General features: G+C 47.4%; 2 protein-coding genes across 2 annotated transcripts in view; both read right to left on the bottom strand.

The window, feature by feature from the left end:
• LOC147574432 (uncharacterized) overlaps positions 1–16,644 on the bottom strand; it is a 299,824-nt gene that overhangs the window by 176,854 nt on the left and 106,326 nt on the right. The gene's annotated exons all lie outside the window — the stretch shown is intronic.
• On the bottom strand, positions 1,913–16,548 carry LOC147574437 (integrin beta-3-like). Its single transcript, XM_086685526.1, has 5 exons — positions 15,754–16,548; positions 14,490–14,590; positions 12,264–12,383; positions 5,950–6,116; positions 1,913–4,619 (listed from the first exon to the last, which is right to left on the bottom strand). Exons 1-5 carry the CDS (start codon positions 16,083–16,085, stop codon positions 4,554–4,556), a joined length of 786 nt encoding a protein of 261 aa, XP_086541652.1. The 5' UTR covers positions 16,086–16,548; the 3' UTR covers positions 1,913–4,553.

Here is a 16,644-nt window from a genome sequence, read left to right as displayed (position 1 = left end):
TATAGCTTTTCATTTCATTTTCACATAAAGTCCTCCATTTTACCCAGATATGTAGTCATCAGTTACCATGAAGTAAATAAAACACAGTGTACCTACAACATTTCAACATAAAAGGTCTCAGTGTGTGTTCACATAATCCTTTTATGACGTCATGCACTGCAATGTTTTTTAAACATGCACGTTATTTAAGGAATGTAAGACCCAAAGGCAAAGGTGATGAGTGTGCTGTAAAGTACTTCAACCCCACACTGTCAATGCTCAATACATTTTAAATAGCAGAAAGTGAAGTTGCAAATTCTAGAGTCTTACCCTATAAAGTGATAATGCGAATAATTCCGATATTCATCCCATCTCCTGTGAATAAAGTTTTCTTGGATGCCTGCCAAGTATCCTGTTAGTTGGGTTTCTTTCCCTGTGATTTTGATCTAGTACTTCTTTTAGTTTTTCATGGGAATTTGTGGCTGTGAGGGAACCAGAAGCCTCTGATCACTTAATTTGGAAAATGGATCAAAAGTGGATTTTCATTTTGTGTGGGTAGATATTCGGTTCTCTTAATATGCCCGCCAAGCTATATTCATAATCTTTTAGGAACTGAGATGACTTCACTGCAAACTTAGTAAGCCAGAAGGACAGGTAAGTGACTTCTTAAGTCAATGGTTCTCAAACTTGAGTCAGCAGCAGAATCACAGGGAGGGCTTGCTGAAACACAACACTGGGCCCGGCCCCATCTCAGATTTTCTGAGTTAGTAGCCCTGGGGCGTGGCCTGTGCATTTTTATTCCTAACAACTTCCCAGGTGATATGGAGGCTGCTGGTCCTCAAACCACATTTTGAGACCCAATTCCTTAAATAAAAGTTGGGCATTTTTCCCCCTAAAGCTGGGCATTTAAATGATCCTGTCAATAATCTGCCATCAAGCCTTTATTGTACTGATTTATGCCTCCTGCAAACAAAACCTAGGCTAAACTGACAGTCTGTTCTATTGAGATTGCACAAGTTCCTAAAAAATCCCCAATTAAAAGACAAAAAACTCCAACTCTTAGAACAGCAATAACCTACTCAGTTTGAAAACATTATGAAAGTCTAAAGAAACGCTCTGGGTTCTGGAGTAAACTTCAGTCCCCGTGGTGGTCATCATTTGGTTACATTTGGAAACAGGCTTGTTCTAAAATAATCATTTTTGAGGCGATGACATTTACTCTTTTCACCCAAAGAAAACAGAAATAACAACACAGGAAGAACTGGGCAGCCTTAGGTCAATTCTTTTTGGAAAGCACATTTAATTTACTGTTGCACAATTCAAACAGAGGGGGTGGTTAGGAAGTCAGGAAGGCACTTAAGTCATTTCCACCAGGAATACCTAACAAAGAGAAGGATCTTGAAATCATGGATGGTCTAGGAATATCTGAGAGAGAAAGATGGGATTCGTTATGTGACAACTTGTCAGGAGCATCCCAAGCTTCCCATTACTATCCACACACCCTGAGACTGAACATAAATTCTCTCCAGATGAGCTGAGCACAAATAAATAACTTCTTTGGGCTGTGCTGATACCAAAATACTATTTAGATGTTCACCCTACGTGATGCCCAAACTGACTGCCATTTGCTGTCTCGCGAACACAGCTACAGGTTCTCCCCGCATACAAAGAGTATTGGTCTTTTTTTTTTTTTTTAATCTTCATTTATTTATTTTTATTTTTTTTTTTTCAACGTTTATTTATTTTTCGGACAGAGAGAGACAGAGCATGAACGGGCGAGGGGCAGAGAGAGAGGGAGACACAGAATCGGAAACAGGCTCCAGGCTCTGAGCCATCAGCCCAGAGCCCGACGCGGGGCTCGAACTCACAGGACCGCGAGATCGTGACCTGGCTGAAGTCGGACGCTTAACCGACTGCGCCACCCAGGCGCCCCAATCTTCATTTATTTTTGAGAAAGCGTGAACAGAGGAGGAACAGAGAGAGAGGGAGACACAGAATCCGAAGCAGGCTCCAGGCTCTGAGCTGTCAGCACAGAGGCTGATGTGGGGCTGGAACTCACGAAATGCGAGTTCATGACCTCAGCCAAAGTCAAACACCTAACTGGACCACCCGGCGCCTTTTTAAAGCCTAGGAGTCTCCTTCCAGAAGCTCAGAGAAGAGTCCTACTGATTTTTTCATCCTTTAAATATATGTTCTTCCTCCTTTGATATAGTGTCTTCATATAAACCATCTTATCTAAAGAAAAGGTCCAACTACTGCTTTAATGGACTCTTGTCTCAGTAGCCAAAGGGTATAGTTAGGTTCTAAACTTCTTGGATTCATTATCGACCCTCCCCTCCCCCATTTACCCCTCTACTGTACTACCATCCCTTTCAGTAAAGAGTAATCCATGGGTGAGACAAGGCTCAGTCACTTGCCCTACTCCTAATTCCAAGGCTTATTCTCAGTGTTAACACACGAATGCAGAATACACATTTCAGCTACTTCTTAATGGATTCCTCTCCCTTATATGTGGATGCAAACGTGTGCAAAGTGAGCTAAGGAATAATAAACTAAGTGGAGCTTGAGTGCTACATTAGGAAATGTGACTGCTAACAAACATCGGAGAAGGGGCTCTAAGAGAGGCCAGAATGAGGCTTTTTCATTGAGAAAGGTGACGTGGAATGACATCCGCTCTTGCAAAAGCCGGTCTCTCAGATCTCCCAACTTAACAACAAAAAAAGTAGTATCAACATCTCACGGAATCTTGACTGAATGTCTGATGCCACAGTAAGTCCCAGCATCTCAGATTCTCGATATTGAAAGACACCTTCCAGACTGGCTGGTCCAAACTATCATTTTTCAAACTAGAAAACTGAGCCCCGAAGGGAAGGAAGAGAGGCTTGCCTTAATTAAGGGTAAAGCTTCCTCAGCTGCAACAATGAGGCCAGGACTTACATTTTCTGATCGTCAGACCACGGTCTATAGCTCTTTCCTTTTTCTTGATGAATGGGGGGTGAGGGTGGTTGTTAATGTTTAGACCAATGTGAACACCAAGGAAGCAACTGCTAGGAGAAAAGAACCACTTGTACCCCTCCTGCTCAGAAATGGCCCAGCATGCCCGGGGGGCCATCCCCACAGGCTCCCAGGATGAGAGAGCCCCTACAGATCCAGCAAATGGACAGCAACTCCCTATGAGTGATGCCAAGTGGGAGGGTCTGTATCCATCCCAAGTCTGTGTGGGGTTGTTGTTGTTTTTTTTTAAATATGCTCCTCCTCCTCAAATAAATATAAATGCAAATGTGTTTCTGTACGTATTCCTTTAGATTAAGCAAGCCTCATCATGGTTTCAGGTGACCCAATGAGAAAAATAAAATAAAACTGCACTTGTGGCCTCTCAGATTAAAGACTGAGTTAAAATGAGGTTGCCCAGCCCATAGGAGAATAGGCCACACACGCTGATCCAACTGGCCCATCCTTCTAAATGTGGCACATATGCCCAGCAGACTCAGAGACCCATGGGAATGATTCCTTCACAAGACAGCCGAGAGGTAGATAAGTGCAATCAGCCCCATGGACGGATGTAGCACACAGAAGCACCAGATTGGGTGTAGGGGCGGGGGGGGGGGGGGTGCCTTGGACAAGGGGCAGAGGGCCTGAAGGGCGGGGCCAGATCTCTGGCTCTCATCACAGCACTCTCCCTGGGAGGAAAAGCGTCCGGTCATGAAAGAAATTCCCAGTATGTAGCAAATGTCTACAGCAGTGAGAGTGTGGACGTAGAAGGTAAAGAGGTGATGCTGCTCTAAGGGTAACACGCATCCTCCGATCGAACTTCTAGGGTGGGGTGCCAAGGAGACAAATCTGAAGGGTGATGATTATGAACTGGGGGACTCTGGCACGTTCATCCAGGCCATGCATGACCCCTGAGTGGCCTTCCCATCCTCACTCCCAACAGAATTGCTGGCAAGGGCTCCCCTTGTGAGAGAACCATACTGGATTGAGGGGATAGCGAAAGACATAGGCAACTCCCATGGCTCCGCTTGCTTCTGATTTCTCCTTCAGCCTGAGGGAAGGCAAAGGAGATCAAAGTCCAGATGACACAACAAGGCTGCAGAGCCCAGCATTTGCTATCAGAGCTGCTGAGCGTCGGACCCAAGAACCGTAAACTCAAGGCAGAGTCAAGGCCCCTTCCTCTGGAATGAGAGGCTCAGCCCTGCCCTTCTCTTCAGGAGAAATGGCCGGAAAAGGAAAGCTGGCTTCTCACTGAGGTAATGAACAGTGCCTGCTCAGCTACGTGGGTCACCCTAAGGTTAAGCAGGAAGGATCCCTGAAGGAGGCATTCTGCGGACAAAGGCTGAGGAGCTCCACGTGTCTGGACACACCTCAAGTTTTAAATTACACACTCCCCCACATGCAGCACACTCACGCGTACACACGCACAGAGACCCACACCTCCACATACTGACATTCTTGTAACCCACCCCACTCCCAGCCCCCTATCCTGCCCCACAGATTTCGTTCCCTGTAAACATGACAGCAGAGGTATCCACAATTCTGGGACAGCCTGACAGCGAACTGAGGATGACTGCTTGTCATTAAGTGCCCCGGTAGGTGATGTTGGTGAAGGTGGATGTGGCCTCTTTATACAGTGGGTTGTTGGCCTGCGGAGAGAACAGAAATGTGTCTTACGGTGAATTCCTCAATTCTTCCCTGCCCTCAACGATTACATTTCGCCTGAAGACTTTACCCAAGACACCTTTCTCCGGGCTACACCATCCATGAATCGCTTAATGCTCATTGTAACCCCATATTCGCTCCTGAGATGGGAGTGGGTAGGAAATAAGAGGAGAGAGAAAGTGGAATGCCATTGTGCTGCTGTTTCGAAGGGGTTGAATGCAACCCATTACTTTTTGGTGATCCCCAAACACCTCAGTACCACTTGTAGCCAGTATCTATTTCCTGCTTCTCTCCTGAACTCTCTCTTTTGCCCTTCTCCAATTTTTTTTTCTTTTATTGTGACTATGCTGAGGGATGCGGGCAGAGACAAGAAATGTAGCAGGTGGTAGCTGAAACAGAGAGGATAGCTTTCACTCAAAATCATTTTAATTTGTTCTCATCTCATCCTTCCAAGCACTACCCACTGTCATGTTAGCAGGAAAAAATAAGACCCTCACTGGGTTGCCCAAATTATTTTCTAACAAAAAGTGATAAATCCCATAAGATCTGGCCGTCTTTAGGAGTCCCATTTCAAGAAATACAACACATTCTCACGTGCCGCTGAGATTCCAGATTTCTACACTGTACGAACAGAAACATCTCAAGTGTCTTGGGACCCTTGAGTACCAAGGCCTGAGGTGACCATTAAATGAGAACAAACTTCCAGCCTCCCGCTAGACATTCATGGAGTCAAACAGCCATTTTGGAAGGTCCAGAAAAAAAAGTCAGAATGTGGAAGATGAGCCAAAGGAGAACAGAGCAAAATTAAGTATATAGAAAGTTCTCGATAGATGCTTGATTGAATGCAATCAGAATAAACTGCAGAGAGGATATGTTTTAAGAGTCTGGCTCAAAGAGTAATTTCTATCATAACTTGATTCCCTCCCACAATTGGGCAAGCCATTGAACCTCTCTGTGCTCAGTTTTCTTATCTACAAACTGGCAATAATAACGTTCCCCCCCCCCCCATCATTTGTCCTGTCTTCCTCAATTAGAGAATATGTTTCCTTTTGATTGTGTCAGTGTCCAGAGCAGAGCTGGGCCCTACCTGTACTCAGTCAGTTCTCACCGACGGGACCTATGGTCACTGTGTGGCAGGGAGAGACTCAGGTGGCTTTCAGGAATAAAGACAACAGGACCATCTCCCAATTTCCACAACAGAGACTAACTGGGAAATTATGGTGCTGGCTGAACCTGGCTCCCCTAAGTACCTACTATTTCCAGTTGAGGCTCTCAAACCAATGACTTAAGAAAATGCCCAGCCCCGACTCTTACTGTGTCCCATTTTGCTCTGGCTCGCTCTTCCTCAAACTTAGCAAACTCCTTCCGGTCATGGATGGTGACGAGGAGCTTCCAGATGAGCAGAGTAGCAAGGCCGATGAGCAAAATGGCCCCCATCACTGAGAGTAGGACCACCAGGATGTCAGGACCCTTGGGACACTCTGTCAGGAGAGAGCACAGAGCAGGGACGTTGTAAAGGCAACTTGACCAAGTAAGAAATTACTAGAAATCTCTCTGAGGGAAACAGGGCTTACAAAATAAATCAAAATTTTTAAAGGGGGGGGGGAGCACCAATATTTAAGACAGCAATAATCTGTCCTGAGTAGTTTAAATTAGAGGTCATAAGCAGGTCACCCCCGGTAGAATCTAACCTACTCAAGTGTTTATTAAAAAGTTGATTTTATGTTAACTCTACTGGATTTAAAACAAAAGCTTGATTAAATTTTTATTTTGTTGGCAGCATTGAATAATCAGGAGATTATCCCCCTAAAACTTCAGATTCTTCTTCTTCCCTTTAAAAACATGAATAAATAGAGGCGCCTGGGTGGCTCAGTCGGTTGAGCGTCCGACTTCAGCTCAGGTCATGATCTCACAGTTCGTGGGTTCAAGCTCCGCATCAGGCTCTGTGCTGACTGCTTGCTCAGAGCCTGGAGCCTGCTTCAGATTCTGTGTCTCCTTCTCTCTCTGCCCCTCCCCTGCTCATGCTTTGTCTCACTCTGTTTCTCAAAAATAAATAAAAGTAAAAAAAAATTTTTTTTTTAACATAAATAAAAAGGTCTGGAAACACTGCACCCACAGGGCAGCCCTGGTTAGATGTGAGTAGCTGCTGTCCCCTTTAGATGGGACACATTTTCTAGTTTGCCAGACTTGTCACCACCCTCTTTTCTCCACTAAACAGAGGCAACATGTAACTTGTCATGGAGGCTGTGCTACTGTGGGCTCTGGAGCTAGACCGCCAGGGTTCGAATCCTGGCTGACAACTTACTTTGCTATGTGACCTTTGATAAACTATTTAACCTTTCTGGGTGTCTGTTTCCTATCTCTCCATGTTTAAAATGGAGAAAGTAATAGCACTGAATTCCAAAACTTATGAAGAATAGTTAAATATATACTTTTAAAAATTGTTTTTAATGTTTATTTATTTTTGAGAGAGACAGAGACAGAGCATGTATGGGGGGGGGGGGGCGCAGAGAGACAGGGAGACACAGAATCCAAAGCAGACTCCGGACTCTGAGCTGTCAGCACAGAGCCCAACACGGGGCTCGATCTCACGAACTGTGAGATCATGACCTGAGCTGAAGTCGAACACCCACTGCGCCACCCAGGCACCCCAACTTATTTCTTTTTTTAATGATTATTATTTTTTAGAGAGAGAGAGAGAGAGAGAGAGAGAGAGAGAGAGAGAGAGCGCATGAGTGGGGGAGGAGCAGAGAGAGAGGGAGACACAGAATCTGAAGCAGGATCCAGGCTCTGAGCTGTCAGCACAGAGCCCAATAGGGGCTTGAACCCATGAACTGCAAGATTGTGAGCTGAGCTGAAGTAGGATGCCTAACCAGCTGAGCCACCCGGGCATCAGGCTCCATGCTGATCATGAAGCCTGCTTGGGATTCTCTCTCCCTCTCTCTCTGCCCCTCTCCCCAACTCGTGCACACTCTCTCTCTCTCTCCCACAAAATAAATATTTTAAAAAAAAAGAAACCTGTAAAAATAAATAAGTTAAATATATTTAAAGAACTCAGAACTCTGCCGAGCACAGACTCAGTGCTCAATAACTATCAGCTACTGTTATTACTCGTGTTCTTGTTACACCTGACTGTTTTCACTAACTTATTTACCTAGCTCCTTGGGCATTTGTATTTGTTTCTCTGGTTTGGATATGTACATCTCTGAGGGCTGGGAACCTAATGTCCTTGTTAGCACACTTAGAGACCAGGAAGCCTGCCAACCCAGACAATATTTTGGGTTCCTTCCCAAAATATTTCATCATCTTTAATCCTAACCCTATTGAAAGCCGACTTCCTGTTCAACCCTAGTCAACAACCAACACAGACAGAGGTGCATCACCCCTCTGAAGACCAAGCGGACTGTGCTCTGCAGAGCTCTGCTTCCCATAAACCACAGGTGTCTGATTGGTGACCTCACTCCAGTAACTTCTCAGGTGTTATGTAATTAGGTGTTTGGATATACGGGTATTGATGGGTCTGGAGAGGTGGTCATGCCCACTTTCCACACTGTCTCCCACCTTCTTCTCTAAACATACACCCTATGCTCACCACACATGACCCAAAAACAACCACCGATGCAGACCCAAGCTAGCTATTTCCCAAGCTACCAAATTATAACCTGTCTATAATTAAAGGAGCATCTGGAGAGAGGCTGTGAGGTTCCAGTGTCTGAGTTCCCAGGAGTGAAGGGCACCAGCTCTTCCGGGAACAACAATCATGAATTCTTGGGAAGAGAGGGCTGACCCTCAAACCTCAGAGTGAAATCTCTTCAATTCTGCATGTCAGTATGGGTGGGACAGGTAGAATGTCAAGAGGTCTTCAGGCAAAAACGTCTATTAAGCATTTGTCCTGAAAGGAGTAGATGGCAGGATTCCTGGAAGAAGATGACGAGATCAGCTGGTCTCTAGAGAGATCTCTCAGCCACGGTGATGAGGACCCATGGTGGCGAGCCAAGGTCAGGAAAGACTGGGCAGGGCTAGCAGGTTTGGCAAAAGCACGGGAAATCCAGTTAAACTTGAATTTCAGATAAACAATAATTTTTTAGCCTAAGTAGGTACTAAATGTTGAATGGGACATATTGTATTCGACGAGGCAACTCTATCTGGGAGTGATAAGGACCCAGCTCAGCCGAGCCCACTCCACATAGTAGGCTGAACACCACCCAGTCAAGGCCAAGCCCTTTGGCAGTGCTGTCTCTACTGCCTTGCAGTGGCCCTCCCCTTCAGGGAGACCATCCGCAAAGGCGTGAGTTGGGGAAGAGAATGAGAATAATCCCCTCCTATGCTCTGGGACCTCAGATGACACATTCTGCACAAAGCCAGAACCCCTGAAAATAGTCGGGGGCGGTAGGTGAGAAGAGAGGTCAAATTCAGAATTCCAGGGCAACAAGATAGGGAATATGGGTCTGGGGTCCCATCTCCTCATGTGGAGGATGGGATCTACATCAGAAAAGCTACTCCACCCCCTACCCTGGGGGGTTATTTGTACAAGCTCAGGTTATCACCATCTTTCTGCCCCATAATTTCAGGTAGTGGATTCCAGTCTAAGAATATCAAGCCACAAGATTTTGGTGTTACAGCAGAAGCACCTGCAAGGATTGTTATAGCAGAGATGAAGTAACGTTAAACCCCAAAGCAAGAACGTACTGCCCTTCAGAAATGAGAAAGCACAAAGGTGCAAATAGGGCGGGTGTGGAAAAACCCATGAAACGCGTTAACACAGGTGGGCGGGAAAGTGTGAGGGGTCATGGCCAAATAATCCACATGTGCTCCCCCACAGATACATACCCAGACTCTGCCCTCTCCCCTTCCCATGTCAGCTTTCCCTTGAGTCGCTAAATCAAACTAAGGTCATACCCTTTCCTTTACCTTCCTTCTCCCTTCTGAAGGGTGAGAGCCCTGGGAAAGGCAGGTGAACAATATCACGGTAGGGGGCGCCATGCTCTCCGGTACCCATGCAGCCAGCAACACCCTGCTGACCCGGATGTAGTAGAGCTTCTTTCCACTGTCACCCGCTTCCTTCTCCAAGCAGCCAAAGTTCTCCGAGCAGGTATCAACATGTATGCAAGCCTGCCCGTCAACTCGAATAATCAGTCCTAGTAACTCATTCAAAACCCGTTTACTGGGGCGCCTGGGTGGCGCAGTCGGTTAAGAGTCCGACTTCAGCCAGGTGACGATCTCGCGGTCCGGGAGTTCGAGCCCCGCGTCAGGCTCTGGGCTGATGGCTCAGAGCCTGGAGCCTGTTTCCGATTCTGTGTCTCCCTCTCTCTCTGCCCCTCCCCCGTTCATGCTCTGTCTCTCTCTGTCCCAAAAATAAATAAACGTTGAAAAAAAAAAAAACCCGTTTACTAAGTATCTTCTCTGTAGATGACTGAGCCAAGTATGGAGATATAACCATAGATAAGACAGATGGTTCGTGTGTTCGTGGAGCACGTGATCTACTGAGGGAGATGGGTGATTAAAGAAGCAAGTTAATGGTGGGATGAAGGCCCATCTAAGGGAAACACAGCTGCTCTGGGACTCAAACAGGAGCACCCAACCGAATCAGAAGAAAGGATGATGGAGGAGGTCTGAGAAGGCTCACTAGGGGAAGTGATGTGTCCAAAGCAGAGGCACTCAAATATTGGGGCGTCTCACAACTGCCAGGAGCACTGTTCAAGAACACAGAGGCTGGGGACACCTGGGTGGCTCAGTCAGTTAAGTGTCCGACTTTGGCTCAGCTCATGATCTCACAGTTCATGGGTTCGAGCCCTGCGTTGGGCTCAGAGCCTAGAGCCTGCTTCGGATTCTGTGTCTCCCTCTCCCTCTGCTCCTCCCATCTTTCTCTCGACTCGTGCTCCATCTTTCTCTCAAAAAATGAATAAACATTTAAAAATGTAATAAAAAAATCTAATAAAAAGAACATAGAGGCTCATGGAAGCAGCATGGGGCTTAGGACTCTCGATTTTTTAACAAGGGGAACATAGAAAAGTTTGAGACCCACTTTCCTAAAGCAGGGGCCAGCAAGCTATTGTCTGGGAGCCAAATGTGGCTTGCCACCTGTCTTTCTAAATATACTTAGGCTTGTGCATTAAATATAGACTATGGCTGGGGCGCCTGGGTGGCGCAGTCGGTTAAGCGTCCGACTTCAGCCAGGTCACGATCTCGCGGTCCGTGAGTTCGAGCCCCGCGTCGGGCTCTGGGCTGATGGCTCAGAGCCTGGAGCCTGTTTCCGATTCTGTGTCTCCCTCTCTCTCTGCTCCTCCCCCGTTCATGCTCTGTCTCTCTCTGTCCCCAAAATAAATAAACGTTGAAAAAAAAATTAAAAAAAAAATATATAGACTATGGCTGCCTTCCTGTTACAATGGCAGAGTAGTCATGGCAGAGACCACAAGGCCCACAAAGCCTAAAATATTTATTTTGAGACAGAGAAAGCACAAGTGGGTGAGGGGCAGAGAGAGAGAGAGAGAGAGAGAGAGAGAGAGAGAGAATCCCAAGCAGGCTCCACACTGTCAGTGCGGAGCACAATGTGGGGCTCAAACCGATGAACCGTGAGATCATGACCTGAGCTGAAATCAAGAGTCAGACACCTAACCAACTGAGCCACCCAGGTGCCGCCAAAGCCTAAAATATTTAACCCCTGGCCCTGAACAGAAAGTGTTTGCTGGACCCTGGTCTGAAGGAGGACCTGAAGAAATATCTACAGCTGTGGGAATCAACTGACGAACAACCAACTGACTTAGTCTCTGCCTTCAGACATTGTTCCTTCACTCACAGAAGCTCCTGTCTACCCCCCGCCTTGGCACAGCCCTTGTCCCTCAGCAGTATCACTATCAATTTACATGTCCCTCTCCCCCTGGCCTGTGAGTGCCACATCTGCTTTATCTATTGTTATATTCCCAGCACCTAGTCTACCGCCTGATATACAATAAGTACTCGAAAATATTGTCTAGTGATTCATAGCTTCATCTGTTGCGTAAGAGAAAGGAAGGAGACGGGGGTGGTAAGGGGAAGCGAGCTAATCTACTACGCTGGATGGCGACAAACCTGTGGTTGGTCTGTGTATGACGGATGAGCTCCTCCTGCTTCCAGAAGGCTGTGAGAGCAAGCACTATCTTTTCAGTGCTCAGAACACCTTGGGTTGGTGCCTCAAACCCAGTACTGTGTCTCATGGTGACCCTGGTAAGGTCAACACCTCAAAGCATCAGGCCTTCGTCTGAAGCAGCGAACAGGTTGCCCTTGGCAACCACCTGACCTTAAGTAGAGCGGACGCTGAAGAGTCCCAGACTTTAAATTCCTCACTTCTTAATACTGTCCCCTCAAAAAAATGCCAGGATGTATTTTGTCCCTTGGTGGGATCCATATCTACCTTCTTCCTTTCCTTACCCACCTTCTTTTTCTGTCTCCTCAATTAGCAAGTCACTTTCTCACTAAGATCGGTATTTAAATATCTCCCACACCCAGATGACAGGCCCTAACTTACCACTTGTAAGGTAGTCTTAACTTGGCTGTTCTGTGTAAGAGGCGTAATGGGTGGAAATCGCTGCCTAACGTGGCTCTCCCTCTCCCTATAGGTGCAGCGTCAGGGGCCCTGGTGGTTCACGCACCTGGCTCCTCTACCACACAGAGAATGGACTTTCCACTGGAGTCTCCATAGTACTGGAATCTGACAACACAGTCATCTTCATTCTTGTACGTGCAGTTCACTGCATCCTTGCCAGTATCCTCTGAGGAAGGGGAAAATATGGGAGAGTGAAAAACAAGGCAATTCCTGGAAGACAGGGCCATCCCCAAACCCCAGTCATGGGACTTCTGAGAAAGTATGCAACAGGAAACCCTATGCCTGACATTAGGCAAGATGCCTAGATTTGAGATGGCTGTTGTGCCTGGCAATTGCCTCTAGATGACCCTCGCTGCTGACTTTTGTCCCTCCTAGACCCTTTTTGGTTCGTATTCCTTCCCTTGGAAGGGACATGACAGAACACATGACACAGTGTGATTCAAAGCCTGGCTCTACCACCTGTCAGCTGCGTAATATTGGGGAAGTTACTTGACCTCACTGGCTCTTTCTTCATCTATGAAAGGAAAAGGATAACCCACCTCACAACACTGGTAGAGAACTAAATGACGTCAAGTGAACAGTACCTAATACAGAAGGGTGTTCCCTTCCCTCTCTTTCCTTTCCCTCCTGGCTCAACTGTTCTCAATAGTTTGTTGGCAAAGCCCTTACATTTCTTCCGTTTCTGCGTCTGATCCAGTGTTCCTCTTCAGAGCCAGCCTCTCTTCTCTGACTCCCATCACTTTTTTGTAGGCTTCACCCCTTCTAATTCTGAAGCCTGTTATTCTGACAGGGAAACTATAGGTGCCCCTCTATCATTTGCACCACGTCCTATAGTGATGCAACCAGACAGGTAAAACTGACACACGATGACGTTAAGCAAATGCACCAAGGTCAACACAAGTATGTGATGGAACAGAACTAAAACAGGAGTCTCAGAGCACACCAGACTTGAACTCAATAAGCCTCCCGAAAACCAGTGGTATAAGAGTACAGTGGAAAGAGTAAGGATTTCCAGATTCAGTTCTAAGCTTAACTTGTTCGGGCAAGTTATGTAGCTTTCCTGAGATTCAGTTTGCTCATCTGCAAAATGAAGATAACAACAGTACCACAGTTCTACTCTACTAGGTGGCTGAGAAAAAGACAAGATCATGTGTATGAAAAGATACTTGCCTAACTTTTATAAGTTACACAATTCCATACAAACAAGCATTTATCTTTATGATTATCATGGCACGGGGGTAGGGGGTAACAGAAATATGTTCAACTAACCTGAGATTCCCCTCTGGTCCAGGTAATAATAACATCTCACATCTCTCTCAGCAGTCTCACCTGCCTGAGATAATCACAGCATACCGATTCTCCTCAGGAGGAAAAGCCGTCTCTTCAAACTCAATCCCCAAATCATGCCCCTCACCCCCCCCCCCCAACCAGCCCCACTTCTGATATTAGCCAAAGGATCCAGAGAGCTGACCCTTTTCTGTAACACCCCCAGCCAGAAGCCGACTGACTGGCTGTGTCTCACTGTGGCTCTCACTGAAAACATGTTTCCTGCCTTCGTGAGAGACAGCTATCTCAGGAGAGATTGCCATCTCCCTAGACCAACCAATGCCTCGCTGACCCAGATAACCACATCAGATGCGCTGACAGCAACAAAGATTATCCCCTTTTCGGTCAAGGTGAAATTCAAACTAGAATGACCGCAGGCAAGAGTTTTGTTCACCACTGTATTTTTATCTGTCTTATTCTAGGAAGGGCTCCAGAGAGCCAAAAAAGGCTACAGCATTATGATTTTAGCTAAAATCCATAAGGGTGAAGGTTTCCCTCCAAACCAGCAGAGCAGTATGCCTGGGCATTGCTTAACACTCTCAGTTAAGTAAACTCAGTAAATGGTTACTAGCCTCCTAAACTGACGTCACCTAGCCTAGGTTTCTTCATCCGTAAAATGGGATGCATTGTCTTCCTTTCCCTGGGGAGGTCAAGTTAGGGTTGATTTCTACATACTTTAAAAGTTGTCTGTAGGGTCTTGCTGAGTCTGTGGGTTCCAGGAAGCAGCAGAATGGGGAGGGACTGTGGAACAAATTAGCAGAGGGCACAAGAGGACTCAGGGAAGCTGGCCTTTATTAAGTGCCTCGTGTGCAGCAGGTCTGTACAACATGCCTTTGAGGCAGGGATTACTCTTCCATTTTACTGATGAGACATAGACACGTTCTGGGATCAACTGAAAACTTCAGCAGCCGCATATGTGCGCGATTCTAAGACATGCTGAACTTACTGAGCTCCTTCACAGACTCAATCTCATCACGACAGTAACGGCTGCAGGTATTTTCTTTACGTAGGTCTCCCCGGTCAAATTTCTTACACTCCACACACTCCCTAAAAGAGAGACGACACAGAGACGAAGACAAGGGAGGAGAGGGACGCCTGGGTGGCTCAGTCAGTTAAGCATCCGACTTCGGCTCAGGCCATGATCTCGCCGTCTTCGAGTTCGAGCCCCGCGAGTTCGAGCCCCGCGTCAGGCTCTGCGCTGACAGCTCAGAGTCTGGAGTCTGTTTGAGATTCTATGTGTCCCTCTCTCTGCCCCTCCCCCAGTTGCACTCTGTCTCCCTCTCTCTCTCAAAAATAAATAAACAAAAAAGACGAGAGAGGAGCAAACCTACGTGTGTGTCAGTCCAGCTCTGACCTCCACACACCAGAAAGCTGCCCCACCTCGGAAAACAAACACCGAAACAAAAACCCCTGTAAGGCAATTCTGGGGGACCCAGAGGGTCGGGTCTGGAGTTCAGGGGTGGGAGTTCCTCCTCACCCAGAGGCAGGGCCTGGCAGGCAGAAGGCCCCAGTCCCCTCATTAAACTTCTTCATGTCCCATCCGAGAGTGTGACAGGAGGTGAGGCGTGTGCCACTTCCAGGAGCCTTAAAGGCAGAACCGGTCATGTAATCTGGGGACCCAGCACAAAAGAAGATGTCAGGTCCCTTGTTCAAAAATCCCTAAGCATTACAAGACAGTGCCGGCAGAGCGGTAAACCAAGCATGGGGCCCTTCTAAGCACAGGGCTCTGTACAAATGCACAGGTCGCATGCCTATGAGCCCAGCCCTGCTTAAAGTGGCAAGAGAAATGGCAGGAGCTTCCCCTGACCCCAGATGAGTGGAGTTTGTACTAGCGAACATCTCCTGTTTCACAGAATCCTTCATAACTCCAGCCCAACTCTCCCACAGGATCGGAACATGGGAACGTTCCCCAGAAGTTCCCTGGTTTAGCCTTCCTCCCAACTCAGGGATTCAGGATGCCATCCCAGGAGAGGGGGTTCTCCAACTGGAGTCCAGCGGGTGCTACTTTGGCCCCTGCACGGTTGGCTCTACCTCCACCTTTGCCCAAACTTTTCCGTGGGAAGAGGAAAGCTAGCCTCTTAGCTGCAGCGGACGCCTCCTCCTGAAGCTTTGGTGAATAAGAACCTGGAGGGTTGGGGATTCTAGCCTGGGGGGCCCCCTCCCTCCTTCTAGCACCCGACTGGCTCCAACTCACTTCTCTGCCCACTCACTTCTTAAAGGTGCAGGCGTCAGGGCAGGTGGGGCACTTCTCACAGGTGTCCCCGTAGGAGCCGGGCTGGATGCACACGCAGCTGCCGCACTCACACTTGCCCCGGCCGCTGCACAGCAGCCCGTTGCTGGACATGCAGGTGTCGGTGCGCGTGGTGCAGTTGCAGTAGAAGCCGGTGCAGTCGGAGTCACACAGACAGTCCCCACAGCTGCACTGGCCGTGACCTGAAAGCACACAGCCCGAGGGGGCGGGCAGCAGGTGAGGGGCCCCAACCCGCGGCTCAGCCTGCTCTCCAGCTTTACCCTCATCCACCCTCCTCCCACGGCCACTCATTAACACCCCACGGAAGCGTCACCACCTTCTATCCTTCTAGCCTCATGCTGCTAGCTCTCTGCCTTGACGCCCTTTCGTCCTGTGATCGCTACCAAACTCCCACTTACCTTTCAAAGCTCAACTCAAAAGTTCCTTCCTCCCCATAACTTTTTCTGACCGCCCCAGAGCAAATTAACTGTCTACTACGTGTTCTCTCAGCACTTACATATACCTCTATCTTAACCCTCATGACCAGCCCATTTGCTTGCCTATCTGTTTCTCTTTCTAGATTTTGAGCTCCACAGTGAGAGAGGACATACCAATTTGTCCGTCGGTAGGGATTAGCGTAACGTCTGAAATACAGTAGGCATGCAATTAATGTTTCTTTATCCATTTATGCAACAAATATTTATTGAGCTCACGCTGGGCACTGGAGATTCGGCAGTGAATGAGACAGGAAAGGTCCCTATTACCATGGAGCTTATGTCCTAGTTAAGTTCCTGGGTAGGGTGCCTGGTGGCTCAGTTGGTTGAGCATCTGACTCTTGATTTCAGCTCAGGTCATGATCTCACGGTTTGGT

The sequence above is a fragment of the Puma concolor genome, chromosome E1, assembly GCF_028749965.1.
Source record: "Puma concolor isolate L17-30 chromosome E1, mPumCon1.1.hap2, whole genome shotgun sequence".
NCBI lineage: Eukaryota > Metazoa > Chordata > Mammalia > Carnivora > Felidae > Puma > Puma concolor.
The sequence above is the reverse complement of the archived record's forward strand: the minus strand, read 5'-3'. Positions and strand labels throughout refer to the sequence as shown.

Coding starts and splice junctions, on each gene's coding strand:
- LOC147574437 (XM_086685526.1), bottom strand. CDS start 16,085: ATGAGTGGCCGTGGGAGGAGGGTGGATGAGGGTAAAGCTGGAGAGCAG. Junction 14,591..15,753: donor GACGCCTGCACCTTTAAGAA/GTGAGTGGGCAG, acceptor TCTCTCTTTTAG/GGAGTGTGTGGAGTGTAAGA. Junction 12,384..14,489: donor TGAGTCTGTGAAGGAGCTCA/GTAAGTTCAGCA, acceptor CCCCTTCCTCAG/AGGATACTGGCAAGGATGCA.